General features: G+C 35.9%; 1 protein-coding gene across 4 annotated transcripts in view; it reads right to left on the reverse strand.

Moving 5' to 3' along the window:
- The window catches only part of RanBP3 (ran-binding protein 3), a 282,159-nt gene extending 270,765 nt beyond the window's left edge, over window positions 1–11,394 (reverse strand). Inside the window, exon 1 of one of the 4 annotated variants that reach the window (XM_090404725.1) lies at window positions 11,342–11,394. In XM_090404725.1, coding sequence (XP_090260851.1) covers window positions 11,342–11,357 — 16 coding nt within the window. In that variant the 5' untranslated portion in view covers window positions 11,358–11,394. Of the gene's footprint in view, window positions 1–10,981; window positions 11,100–11,137; window positions 11,296–11,341 lie in introns of those variants that run through there. The other 3 variants (XM_090404727.1, XM_090404724.1, XM_090404728.1) reach the window with 3 other exon arrangements.
- Between the last annotated feature and the right edge of the window lie 3,505 nt (window positions 11,395–14,899).

Here is a 14,899-nt window from a genome sequence, read left to right on the forward strand (position 1 = left end):
GTAGTGGCCCCTTGCCTTTAATACATAGCATCATACACCTCCTCCAGGAGATGTGCTTTGGCATTAAGGGTAAATATTAAGAATAGTGATCGGAGTTTATTCTACCTTTAGCAGGAGTTGCCTTGACTTGCACTATGTGCAGGGTCAGCTATACTTGCAGCACTTGCAGGTGCAAACTTGACTGAATTGTCTGTTTGCTTACTTGGGAAATGGAGTTAAAAAACCATGTTTATATTTAAAATAGCTTGGTATCTTTAACACACATATATATAAAAACATAAAAAATAGAAAAAAATTCCTTTGCCCACATACAGTATACTGATACTATAGGTTTATACCCTTCTGTAGGTGAGAGATAAAAAAAATAAAATAACCCTTAATGATCTCTGAGTATTCAAAGAGATCTATTTCCCTTTCTTTTAGTGAGACCTATTTCCCACTGATAATATTACTAAAGGCTAAAACTGACCTGAGTGACCTATAATGGTTAGTAATATACACATCCTAAAAGTGAAGATGCCAAGTAAGCATCTTCACTTTCAAACCTAAATGCTCTAACTCCAAACCCCACTGTTGGCCTGCCATCCTGCTTGCTTACGATCTAAAATGGCTTTAAAAGTTTCCGCATTTGGTCTCTAGAGAAGTTGCTGAATTATCTAGTCCTTAGCTCATACAAAATATTAACATGCTATTAGGTTTATCGTTTGTTTGTTAAACTTAGAGAATATTACAGCAATTGGATGTGAAATTATCTGTCTCCTCAATACAAGTAGCATAGTTATGAAAATATTTCACATGCAAACTTTGTGTAACACTTGTATTGAAATAATATAATTTACCTTGTAACCAAGTGAAAAAACTTAAGTTACCTCTAATCATTAGCAAAATAGCTCAAAGGAATACAATGACAAGCAGGGATAAGGTAGTTAATATTCCTCTTTACAAGACTTGGATATAACCACATTTTGACTGATGTGTACAGCTTAGGTTGCCTAGATTTCTTGAATATATGGAAATGGTGGAAAGTATTCAGTCACCAGCAACCAAAATGGCAAATGATATATAACGTGCTCCTAATCAGGTACGTAACAAAATTTAGTTGATACTTGAAAAAGAGAGGGGATATAGAAACAAATGTTACTGTCTATGCAATAATAATACCCTGCAAAAGAGGATGATGTACATTATGCAATACAAAGAGCAACCTGATGTAAAGTCAGTTGCTTTCAACATGGTTAAAATACAGAAGTGAATGATATAAATCTCAAATATTATATACTTTCCAACCCAGTGAAAAAACTTGCTACAGCTGCCATAAATTGTGCTCAAAATTATCATAAGCCAAAACTCAGTGGTTGAGTAATGCCTTTTAAAATGAAGTGGATGTAGGCTAAATTCCTGTATGACAAGAATATTTGTTTTTCCTGTTAGGGAAATATTTGTTTTTGACAACTTGATATGTTGCATCATGATTGAAGACAATCCTAAAAACATCCTTTTTGAAACCTGCGTAGTGACATCATTATAACAGCAATTAACTGAACCTGGAAGCACGTGGGTTCAGGTATGGCAGTAAATTATTCTATCCAATTTTTCATCTCAAACAAACATTGAAATGAAAATTTTAGTAGAAATCATACATACCAACTTTCATTAGTCTATCTAACCAGAGCCGATTAATTAGTACTAATTCAAATTGTTCTAATTTTGTCACTACAACTGAAATCAAAACTGATACAGCTCAGCAAATTTTAGTAAAGATTTCAATACAATCATCTAGCCAGAGAATTGTTATATTGCAAGCAGTTAGAACAATGGAATTTGTTTTGCCAGTCATAAAACATTTTGCAAAAATGAACAAAAATATAAAAATAAAAAAATGCTGTGTGATATGATTTTCATCCTACAGTTAATGAAATACTTTGCTAATTGGAGACCTTGAATGGAATAAAAATCTGCTCAAAACCAAATTCGGTTTTGTGCAGGGTTCCATCTACTAAATTGATACATAAATTATTCTTGACAAGAAATTACATTCTTGTTCAATCCTTTATCCAAGTGTAAGTAAACTTGGATAAAGTTTACTTACAATATTATTGATTACTAAATAACTTAAGGAGTTCACAACGTATACTGGTATATAAATTAAAATAAACTTTAATATATACTTCCTATATTTCGGCAATGTCACGTTGCCATCTTCATGGGAACATAAGATTAAGACACGTGCATGCAGGCACTAAGAACAGCAAATGAGGTAGAAGCAAGAAGACTACTGTTATTTCTAAAGTCCTGATGGTACCACCTAGCAGGCTATATTAGGTATTCTTGGCCGTTGGGCTGAAGTTCTCAAGATGTACGTCTCCCAAAAATCTGGGGCAGTTTCATGCATCCAAATTTATTGAGGTTTGGCATGTTTCTTAGGGCTGAAGCTGATTCCATGAATAGTCTTTCAAATTTATACTTGCTGTGGTGTATTCTGTGGCGTGTATCCAGAGCATGATCTGCAACCCCAGAGTGGGGCTGTAATGGTGAAACCGGATGTAGTTCTTTTGTTCCGAAATTCTGATATTCGCTGTCCTGCATGTTTGGCCAAAGTAGGACAGCTTACAGCTGCAAGAGACCTGGTATATACCAGGTAGGTCTAGGGAAAGTGGTTAGTCTTTAGCGGAGTGGATAAGGGATGCCAATTTTCTATATGGTTTGTAACAAGAGATCAGGTCATGTTTATTCAGGATTTTGGCAATTTTTTCAGAGGTGTCCCAGATGTAGGGAATGGTCATGGATTTAGAGTAATCTTTCTTGTGGAAGGGGGGGGGGGCGGGGCTGTGGTTTATTGGTTTTAGTATTTTGGGTGGGTTGTAGCCACTGAACTACATCACATCCTTAACACCTTCTCAGCCAGTGGGCATTGTCATTTGAACAGATTAGTTTAGCCCTGTTGTATAGTGTCTAATTAATTAGAATATTATTAAACTACTCTGATGTAGAGTATTTTAATAATATTGGTGATATACCATTTACTACCATTCTATTTTACACCATTCTGGGACCTATATTGTTTAACCTTTATATCAATGACATTGTCCGTGGATTACAAGGGGATATTCGGTTGTTTGCGGATGATGCGAAGCTGGGAAGGGTTATTAGTAATAGTGCAGATGTGGTAGCACTGCAAGAGGATTTGAACAAGCCAGATAGATGGGCAAATGAATGGGGATGTCAGTTTAATACAGCAAAATGTAAGGTATTGAGGTTTGGGACACATCGATGGGACGCTGCATACTTTATGGGAGGAAGTAGGAGAGACAAGAGATCTGGGTTTGATGATTGATAGAAACCTGAAATTTAGGGGACATATTCCAAAGGTAGTGAAGGTAATGCAGAGGATTGCTGCAATAATGAGAAGGACACTGACCTGCAGAGATAAAATGGTTATCATTCCGTTGTATAAGACTCTGATCAGACCACACTTAGACTATTGTTCTCAGATCTGGTCCCCAGGATTTGAAGGGGATAAATTAACTGTGGAAATGGTACAAAGGCGGATAACCAAGTTGGTGTCGGGACTGTACAATGTTAGTTATGAGGATCGGCTGAGGGAGTGTGGACTGCAGAGTTTGGTGGATAGAAGAAGGAGAGGTGATATGATTGAGACTTTTAAACTGTTGAGAGGTGGTTACAGGGTTGACACTGGGGAGTTCTTTCGCTTGGTTGAACAGTGGGAAAGAGTCATGACAAGGGGCCATCCCTGGAAGTTACGAAAGGAAACTGTGAAAAAGAGGGTGAGGAGTGGTTTCTTTGCATGGAGGGTGGTTGAACCATGGAATGCATTGCCTGATCGAGTGGTATGATAGACTTTGTGTTTCCTAGGAGGGACCTCCCTCGATGAGTCTTGATAGACTTGTGTTTCTTAGAAAGGACCTCCCACTATGAGTCTTTTGACTCCATGGAGGCCTGAATAATAATAAAAAAAAAATTCTACAATCCACTTGGGTCTAACTCCTAATGAATAAGATGAGACCTTAATAAAGTTCAAAAACAGGTCTGGATTGTGACCATTCCAATAATGCATAACAATATACATCCCTCAAAAGTGCACTGTGCATCATGGGATAGTGAAGCAATTGATGTGAAATCAACTGCCTATATATACAATATATACAAGTAGCCTAGTTATAAAGATACTTCACACCAACTATTTGCTTACACTTGAACAAGGACTAAACAAGAATATAATTTCTTGTCAACATTATTTATTTTGTAACCACCTGTGAAAGAAAAAACAAAAATCTTTCTACAATGCTTCAAAACAGGCTGTTCCAAACTCATCATTATCAAATTCCTGCCATGTACCCTCAAGGAGTGTACAGGATATGATAGTACTACATGAAAAAAATTACATCATTACTAACTTCCTATCTACAATTTTCCTCCAAATCAGTCTGTTACTTGTGAAGACTCCAACATTATCAGACCTTATATTTCTATAGTCTAAGGCACTTTGTACCGTATCAATCCACCTATATCTTGGTCTTCCTCTGGGTCGTTTTGCTGCCAACCTGGCAGAGAACACTTGTTTTGCTAATCTTTCCTCACCCATTCTGTTTAAGTGACCATACCACCTGAGATTAGCTCTGCTAACACATGCCTGGATGATGACAATGTCAAGTTCTTTCCTAATATCCTCCTTTTTAATATGATATTGCCATTGATGCCATCTGTTCACGCCTATAATCTTTCTCAGGACTCTCATATCTGTGGTCTCTAGTATTTGGTCAAGTGTTTTACTTCTGACCCAGCTCTCAGATCCATAAGTTAAAACTGGTTTGAACACTGTCTTGTATACAGCTAATTTAGTGTTTTGACTAATTTCTCTCTTATTCCATAAGAATTTATTCAATTGACTTCCCACCATACCAGCTTTGCTGATTCTGTTGTCTATTTCTATATTTAATTTACCATCTTCAGTAAAAATCGTGCCTAAGTAGCTGAAATGTTTTTACTTGTTCCACAGGTTCTCCATTCACAACACAGTTGACATTTTCAATGATTCTGCCTATTTTCATTGTCTTTGTCTTTTTATTGCTGGCCTTCATACCATATCTATTACAACAGCTATTCGATTTAGTCAGAGAATCTTGCAGAGTTCTAGCAAATTTATTTAGAAGTATAACATCATCTGCATAAAGCAAAGAGTTGACATTAACATCTCCAATTTTGATATCATGTTTAATACCACTTTCCTTCATAATGTGATCCATATAGATAATGAATAACAGAGGGGATAATGTACATCCTTGTCTCACACCAGATTTAACATTAAAACCATCTTCCTGTACTTCCTTTAATTCTAACTGCTGACTTACAACTCAAATAAAGACTAAGTATTGCTTGATATAATGCCCCATTGATACCATATAACTGCAGCGTATTGAACAGCTTCTCTCTTGGCACCTTGTCATATGCCTTTTCCAAATCGACAAAACCTAAATACAGATCTTTGTTATATTCCCATGCTTTCTGGACTATTTGTTGTAAAGTGAAGATCTGATCCTGACAGCCTCTATTTGGCCTGAATCCAGCTTGTTCTTCACCAAGCTTTTCTTCCACAATTCTTCTCAACTGTTTCTCAAGTATACTTGCATAGATCTTGCCAGGAATACTCAGTAGGGAAATACCTCTGTAATTCTCACATTCAGTTTTATTTCCCTTTTTATATATGGGTACTATGAGAGCTCTACTCCAATCAACAGGAATTCGTCCCTCTGTCCAGGCTTTCTGAACTATGCAGTGCAGCCACTGCAAGACTCTTATACCACCATATTTCAGCATTTCTGGTCGAATATCATCTACTCCTGCTGCCTTTTCACATTTCAATCCTTTGATTGCTTTTTCTACTTCAAGTATGGATTTGTATTATTGACTGCATGCCTGGTCAGTGTTTTTTACCACTGTGCTGTCATCACTGCTCGTTTCATTTAGCAGTTTTTCAAAGTAATTACTCCATACTTCGAGGATATCTTTTTCACCAGTTTTCATGTCACCTTTATCATCTCTAACTCCTTTTATAGCTTTCCTCCATTCTTAAGCTTCTTCAACAACCTCCAGAATATTTTGCCACCTTCTTGATATTTATTTTCTATATTCTTGCCAAAGTCCTCCCATGACTTTGTTTAGCAAGTTTTCCAAACTTGGTTGACATATTTACAGAATAAGTATCAGTTTTTACATACAACTACCAAGCAAACTTAAAAGGGATATTCCTATCCAAATGACGCCAGGTTTCATTTTAGAAGCAATGTTACATGACTGAACAGTCATAATCAAATGTCTATACCGATTACATATTTAGTCTGGTTGGCCAAGTAGGCATCTTCACTTTCAAACCTACATGCTCTAACTCCAAATCCCACTGTAGTATGGATGCTAATGAATATTCAGGTAGTATATGAAATTCATTACCCGCTGTGGGCCTGCCATCCTGCTTGCTTACGATCTAAAATGGCTTTAAAAGTTTCCACATTTGGTCTCTAGAGAAGTTACTGAATTATCTAGTCCTTAGCTCATACAAAAAACTAACATGCTATTTGGTTTATAATCATTTGTTTGTTAAACTAATTGCATAAATACATTCCATTAAAATCTGAACAAAATTTGGATTACACAGATACACATTCAGTAATTGCTAGTCAATTACAATATACAATGGATGCACTGCTGAATACTTCATAATCACTACTTGTCAGCAAGCTATGGATACTATTCTTGAAATACTGGAAATGTAATTAAACTGATTTATTTTGAATCAGTATTGTGAATATACTGCTATACATTAGTGCTTCTAAATAAAGCACGTAAATAAAGAATACATATAAAATAAAGTATGCTGATGCCATACATTACAATTAACCGTCAAAACATAAAAAAACTTGAACTAACTATACAAGGATCACATTCTGTATGATAGGAGAAATTTCATCCACTTAATTCATTTTAGAAATTATGGACTTTACAACCGTGTTATAAATAACTATTTTAATTTCCCGATGTTTCAACCTTCATATTAAGGTCATCATTTGGCATATATACAAGGACAAGCTGAGTTACATTTCATACAATAAGCTAAAGATTTGATCACTGGTTATTCTACTGGCATGACCGCTAGTGAAAAAAAAAAAAAAATACAGATAAAATTACAAATTAATTATTTAGAAACTACACCAAAGCTAAATTCTATTTAAGATAACATGAGAGAAACATTCTTTCTTATAGATAGTTTTCTTACAGTTAACAATGATGTCCTATTTTTAACATTACAATTGTCAGATTAGATTTAGGATTCTGGATTATCTACAGTCCTATTTATAGTCAACTCTTAGGGAGAAAGGTTCCGTGTGTAGAATATGTGCTTTCCATGTGCTTGGGATTTTTAGACCATCATTACTGTTCAGATTGGGGTGGTTGATAAGAATCTCACAGGCTTCTTTAAATTTGCGTTCATGCCATGTTTTGATGTGATGTAAACAACTGGTGCTTTTCCAGTCAATTCAGGGCATGATCAGAAAGGCCAGCTTCACCATAGTTAATTATATTTAATGTGTCATTTATGTTCCTTTTGTCTGATAGGAATTGTGAGCTTTGTTTCTTCTATATATGTAGATTACAAGTGCAATAAATGGATGAGTTGAGTAAGCTTTTTAATTTTGCAGGAGGTTTAAAAGGTGGCTTTGAGTGTAGTATTCTGTTTATTTTATCTGATGTCCCTTTAATGTAAGGAATAGTTATAGTTTTATTGTAGTGTTGTTTATTTTTGTTTTTTTATTGAGGTCTTATAGAGAATTTTGTTAGTGTTTTGGCTGTAATCATTTTTTAGAAAAGAATTGCTGATAACTTTATTTAAAGTTATCCTTATATTAAAGGGACATCAGATAAAATAAACAGAATACTACAGAAATACAACCTCAAAGCCACCTTTAAATCTCCTGCAAAATTAAAAAGCTTACTCAACTCATCCAAAGACCCATGCCCTCTGCTGGCCCACCCTGGAGTATACCGTATTTATTGCACCTGTAATCTACCATATATATATATATATATATATATATAGGGGAAACAGGACACACAATTCCTATCAGACAAAAGGAACATAAACGACATATTAAATATAATAACTATGGTGAAACTGGCCTTTCTGATCATGCCCTGAACACTCTACATAGAATTGACTGGAAAAGCACCAGTTGTTTACATCACATCAAAACATGGTATGAACACAAATTTAAGGAAGCCTGTGAGATTCTTATCAACCACTCCAATCTGAACAATAATGATGGTCTAAAAATCCCAAGCACATGGAAAGCACATATTCTACACACGGAACCTTTCTCCCTAAGAGTTGACTATAAATAGGACTGTAGATAATCCAGAATCCTAAATCTAATCTGACAATTGTAATGTTAAAAATAGGACATCATTGTTAACTGTAAGAAAACTATCTATAAGAAAGAATGTTTCTCTCATGTTATCTTAAATAGAATTTAGCTTTGGTGTAGTTTCTAAATAATTAATTTATAATTTTATCTGTATTTTTTTTTTTCACTAGAGATCATGCCAATAGAATAACCAGTGATCAAATCATTGTTTCTTTAGCTTATTGTGTGAAATGTAATTCAGCTTGTCCTTGTATATACGCCAGATGATGACCTTAATATGAAGGTCGAAACATCGGGAAATTAAAATAGTTATTTATAACACTGTTGTAAAATCCATAATTTCTAAAATGAATGCTCTGATCACCGTGCAACACTAAAAGAAAGGATTCATCCACTTAAAGTTTCTATTACCATATCCCTTTGATGGGTTAAGAAACGCAGATTTTTACCCTACTTCATGGAAAATTGGCTAAAATGTTGTCCTGTGCATTGACGGTCATAGTGTGTTGTAGTAGTAGGGAGATGATTTAATAGAGGCAACAGTGAGTTGTTAGAATAGTGTGCCCTCCCTTACATTTGAAAATGAAAAAGATATAAACCTAAAAATTGCAAGATATTTAAAAATAACAGGTGTAATTAACTCTATATTTAAACCAAAACTAATACAGAAACAAAACCAGACTAAAAGTATACAATACATTAGCCCTACCAGTCCTATTATATGGAAGTGAAATCTGGACAATAAAGCAAAAGACAAAGATAAATAACAGCTGAAATGAAGTTTATGAGAAAAACTGCAAAGTACACTCTATTTGATCACAAAATAAACGAAGAAATCATGAAAGAATGAAACCAGGAATCAGTAATAGAAAAAATTAAAAAATATAAACACAAATGGGTGGAACATGTTGAAAGAATGAAAGCAGAAAGATTTCCAAAACAAACCTTAAATTACAAACCATTAGGAAAAAGAAAACCAGGACATCCTCTTAAGAGATTCAGCTTTTAAGGCTGGAACAGGCCACTCTAGGCCTAAATCCTTGATAGGCATGATAATGATGTGTGTATACACACACACACACACACACACACAAGGAGAAAAAGGTGATATGACCAAGAAAAGTTGGTGAGGGACCTATCAGAGAGATAAGGGAATTGTTGCACAGGATAACAGATGAAAGGGAGTTCATCCCTGGAAACTATAAAAATCATGCGAGTATGGTGAAAAGGAGATTCTTTACATATGGAGTGGAATACACTGCAAGAGTGGAATCATGAGCTCTCCAACGTTGAGCATTTTCAAGGTAAAGTATTATTTATTATTATCACCACCCCAAGACCTTACCATCAAAGACTCATCTGGGAAGTCCTTTTATCACACACACAGCTCGACATACTGTGTTTTAAACACATTCAAACTCTTTGCAGACACCACATTCTCAGGCAAGGCATTCCAATCATTCACAAAATACGAAATAAACCTGCCTCTCACTCCCCTACTCACACCCTCTTTATACAGTTTCCAGGGATGACCTCTGGTTCTCCCCTGATCTCCCACTATTCTCTGTAAAATTTCTCCAGCATTGATCCTATAACAACCCCTTACCAACTTGTAGGTCTCTATCATATCTCCCCTCTTCCTCCTGTCCACCGTATGATAGTTATTGTAGTCTGTGTGTTCAACCTTCCATGATGAGTCTTTGATCTCTTAGAAAACTTGGAAGTAATACTAAAATTGTGCATGAAAATTTAAATGATACCCAATGCAATGCATATGAATAAAAAAAAATTACCATGGATAATGATAATTATAGTTAATAATTAAAGCCAGTCATTCTGTCAATAATTTATTCTGTCAACAGTTTATACTGGATGTGTTATTATTATTATTTAAAAATGATTAGCATATGCATGAGAAAACTGTTTCCAAATACTGTGATGAAACAGAAATTATTTCACTTCAGCACATTTCTAAAAACTTTTAAACCTAAATAAAAATTTGTAAATCATACCACAATTTATGTTATATCTCAACACACAAAGAAAAAAAAAAATCCCCATTCAATTCGCAAAATCACATGTAAACATTTATGTCAAGATCACACATGCGTGAATTAATGCTAAGGAGTGTTAAAAAAACAATTTTAAATTCCAATGTAACGAAGAAATAACCGACATTTCAGTTAGTTTAAAATATGCGGAGTAAAATGAAAAGTGGCTTCTTGTGCCATTTGGATTAATATACTGCACTAGAAAAGAAAAATGAACTGGTTTTATAAAATCTTCACATAGCTATATAAAGAGCATCTTTTGTACTCATTGGTAGAGTCGGTACATATTTACATTTGTCAAGCTAAGCAAACCCGAATGACAAGTACCGTTTAACCAAAACAAAAATTAGTTGAAAGAAAAACATCTGAATTATTTTAATTCCTACCATAAGCAGCACTGATAAGATTACTGAGACGAATACATACTTTGTAAATAAATATAAAAAGTTAAGTGATACATAATCGAGGAATGTGCAGGGAAATCTTAAATTTTACCAATTAGTTCCTCTTAGTCTGCTCCTCTTGCACGTGAAAGACAGAATTAAGGTGCCATTTTGGTACACAGTAGGAAGAACATGAGCATAACACACAACATTCAGAAACTGAGAGGTTGTATACCAAACTGTAATGCAATATTACCTTAACACTTACCTTCATCCGCCATCACTGTAAGTTTACAATATTGACCAATCATACATTGCTACCGCTGACAGTGCGTGATATACTCTTCTCAAATGTTTGGCCTAAAGCCAGGGTAACCTTTGCAACATGCAGGATTCTAAGCAAGATTCGAAAATAAATATAAATGCATAAAAACAAAGAGTTTTACATAAATATATTTAGAAGGTTCAATACCAGTTTTACGGTTCATCTTTGGAATTTAATTATATTTCAAAGGGAACCCATTTTACTTTTATATTGCTATCGACACAGCCCATAAGGCATCCTATAGAAAAACAAAACTTTTTGACTATTTTACCTCGGAGGAAACTGATAGTAAATGACAGTCAAAAATCCAATCCAATATTAAATTATTGGTAGTTAGCATTTGTTTTTACATCGGAGGTATAAAGTTATTCACATCACACCTGAATTAATTGTGAGGTTGAATCCCTGTGTTCGGAGTTTAATAATAATAATAATAATTATTATTATTATTATTATTATTATTATTATTATTATTATTATTATTATTATTATTATTATTATTATATCAGTCCTGGGTACGGATATTATTATAATAATAATAGTAGTACCAGGAGATAGCCGAATTACCGAAAAAGAAACTGAAAAAATTAAAAAGTATCGCGAGTTGCAAGTCGAAGTTGAACGAATTTGGCAAAATAAATCGCAGAACACAGAACATTACTTGTTTGATGGGTGAAGCACCAATGCTTTTCATATTCCCCTTTGTCTGTGAGGGAAATTCTTTGAGAGGAGTGTTATTGAGCTCTTGGGTCGCCCTGTGAGGGCATTGAGATTAGCTGTGTTCAGCTGAGCATAGAATACTGTTAACTTTTGTGGCTGGATGGATCTCAGTCCCATGGATTATAATCCCTTCATCTCTAAGAAGCTGGTATAAATTAATAAGAGATTATCGATCACTTGGCTCGCCCAATTTAGGGCGGTGTGGGAATGCTTGTACCGATGAGCAGAGCTGCTTTCGGGCGTTTGTGTTTCCACCTGTCGTTTTCATCGTAGTTAGATGATTCTTGAATGAGTTGATTCGGGTGAATAGCTGCTTTATTAAAATATGTAGAGGCAGTTTCACGGAGAAACGTAGGAATATCCTGAATGTTAGCATCTCGATGGAGGAGGGCATTCCTCACAAACCACGGAGCATCAAATATCATACGCAGACATTTGTTTTGGATAACTTGTAATTTTGTAAGGTTGCTGGGGGAAATGTGACCCCAAACTGCTGATCCGTATGTTAAAGTGGGGCTGATGATTGTTTTGTAGATCCTTAGCTTGTTTTCGATGCTGACTTGGCTTCTTCGGTTGAGAAGAGAGTAGAGCTGTGCAATTGCGGTATTTGATTTGTTGCAGGCATATACGATGTGAGGGTTGAAACTGAGGGTTATCTAGTTTTATTCCTAGATATTTGGATTTGGATTTCCATGGAATAGCTGTATTGAACAGATAAACTTCTCCGCTGTGGGATGCTTTCGGTCTTGTAAAAAGTATGGCAGTGCTTTTGTCAGCATTGACATCTATCCTCCATTTCTTAAACCATTTTTCCAGGTTTGTTGTTGCATTCTGTAATCGCTGCGTAGCTAAGTGCGGCCTTTGATATCTGGTCAAAATTGCCATATCGTCTGCATAGCAAAAGCCATGGTGGTTGATGCCATGCTTGGGACGTCTGCAATGCAGATGTTGAAAAGCAGTAGAGATAGTAGTGAGCCTTAGGGTACACCAGCAGTGATTCTTTTCGTAGTGGATTTGAGTCCATGTAGCTTAACTTGGAATTTCCAATTTTTTAGGAAAGAGTCAATGAGTTTAGTAAGGTGTAGTGGGATGTTAGCTGTAATTAATTTGTGGATAAAGACTTTGTGCCATACCTTATCAAAAGCTTTTGCAATATCGAGAAAGATAACTCCTGTGTTTTGCCTGCATTTAAATCCAGTTGTTATAAACTCTACTAATCTGTGGATTTGTTGAGTTGTGCTGTGACCATTACGGAATTGGAACTGCTCTTTCGGGATAAGGCTGCTTTTGTTTACCTCATCTTGCAGACTGTTGAGAATAGTTTTTTCTGCAATTTTCCCTACACATGACAAGAGGCTGATGGGCCTATAATTCTGTGGGAACAGTGGTGATTTCCCTGGTTTGTGAAAGAGAGTTATATCTACTTGTTTCCATCGAGTGGGAAAGTAACTGAGTCTGAGCATTGCGCTTATGATGGCTACCAGATGCATAACTGGTTTATGTGGAAGCGCTTTTATAGTTTTGTTGGTAATCTCGTTGGGTTGTGGAGCCTTTTTGTTGTTGAGTTCCTTTATGGTGGTATAAACTTCCTTCAGTAAAGTGAAACTGATATTTTCACGGCTGCAGAGATGACGTAAAGCGCAGCGAACATGTTGGCGAATTAATTTTCTCGATGAAAAGCAAATTCGCATGCGTGTAGTTAAGCCTACATTGAAGCTCCAGGGCATCTGCAAAAGCTTCAGCCTTCTCATCGTCTCTGTAAACTATACCTCTTTCGCTGTGGAAGGGCTGTGTGTTGGAACGATCCGTGCAGAGAGCTTTAGCCAATTTCCACAGCGAGTTATCCTCAGCTTTTAAGGAACACAGCTTTCTTTCCCACTGTTAGTTCTTGTGATCGTTCAGCACACAGCAATCTAAATTTGTTGTCCTATTTAGCTCTTGATGGTCTTGGGGAGATAATGTGTTGTGATAACGGGTTCTGATTCTGTTTTTATTACGGATTATTGTTAGAATTTCTTCTGGAATCAGGTTTGCTTTAGCTGGGGTGGAAACGGTGGAGGCTGCTTCCAAGCCAGGATGAATTGTACTTTCTAGATTATTGGCCGCTGCATCAATTTCTGCACAGGAGCAGATAGTTGGTACTGAGCCTATAAGAGTACAGAGTGACACACTGAATTTAGTGAAGCTTGTGCACGTCTGGCTGGGGATGAGTTCAGGGTCCCCTCCTAGGTTTAGTAGTACTGGGTTGTGGTCAGAACTAAGATCGTTAATCACCTGTTGCTGGAATTGATGAGAGGTGTTCTTGAAGATGGCAATATCCAGTACATCAGATCAGCCTTGCGGTCCGTAGTGCGTTGGTTCAACCGGACCTGCAATGACAATGTTTCTTAGTATAGCAAAGTTGTAAAGAATCATCCCATTATTATTGAAGCTTTTACTGTTCCATAAGAGTTGTTTACAGTTGAGATCTCCCGCAATTGTTGCTTCATTAGTATCAAGCAGTTGTGACAGATTGGAGGGTAGGAGAGGTGTTCCTGGAGGGTTATAAACTGAGTAGAGCTTTAGGGTACCCGCGTTATTGGTGTGGATTTCAATGCCAGTTTCTTCCATATTTGTTGTAGTGGCTTTCTTTATTTCAAAAAAAAATAAAAAATCAGCTAACGCCTATGTTGTTCCCGTATAACGGATATTTTTTTTTTAACTGTGCCACCGCCTCTGGCATTGAGCCTATTATTTCTGAGAAGAGAATAATATCTGAGTTTAAAGTTCTCACAGGGCCGAAGATGCGTCTCACTAATTAATAGGATATTAATTCTAAAGTGGTCTGCAAATTCCCGTAGCTCTTGATCTATATGGAGTTAGTTGGAATAGTTAAATTATCCATTAAGCATTGAGAATATGACTTGGGTATATTTCAGGAACTTTATTGTATCATTCTGATTGGGGTTAGTTTTGTTGAAAGCAGTTAGCATCTCCCCCTAAGGT

The sequence above is a fragment of the Typopeltis vanoorti genome, chromosome 15, assembly GCF_054136105.1.
Source record: "Typopeltis vanoorti isolate ZY-2024b chromosome 15, IOZ_Tvanoo_1.0, whole genome shotgun sequence".
NCBI lineage: Eukaryota > Metazoa > Arthropoda > Arachnida > Uropygi > Thelyphonidae > Typopeltis > Typopeltis vanoorti.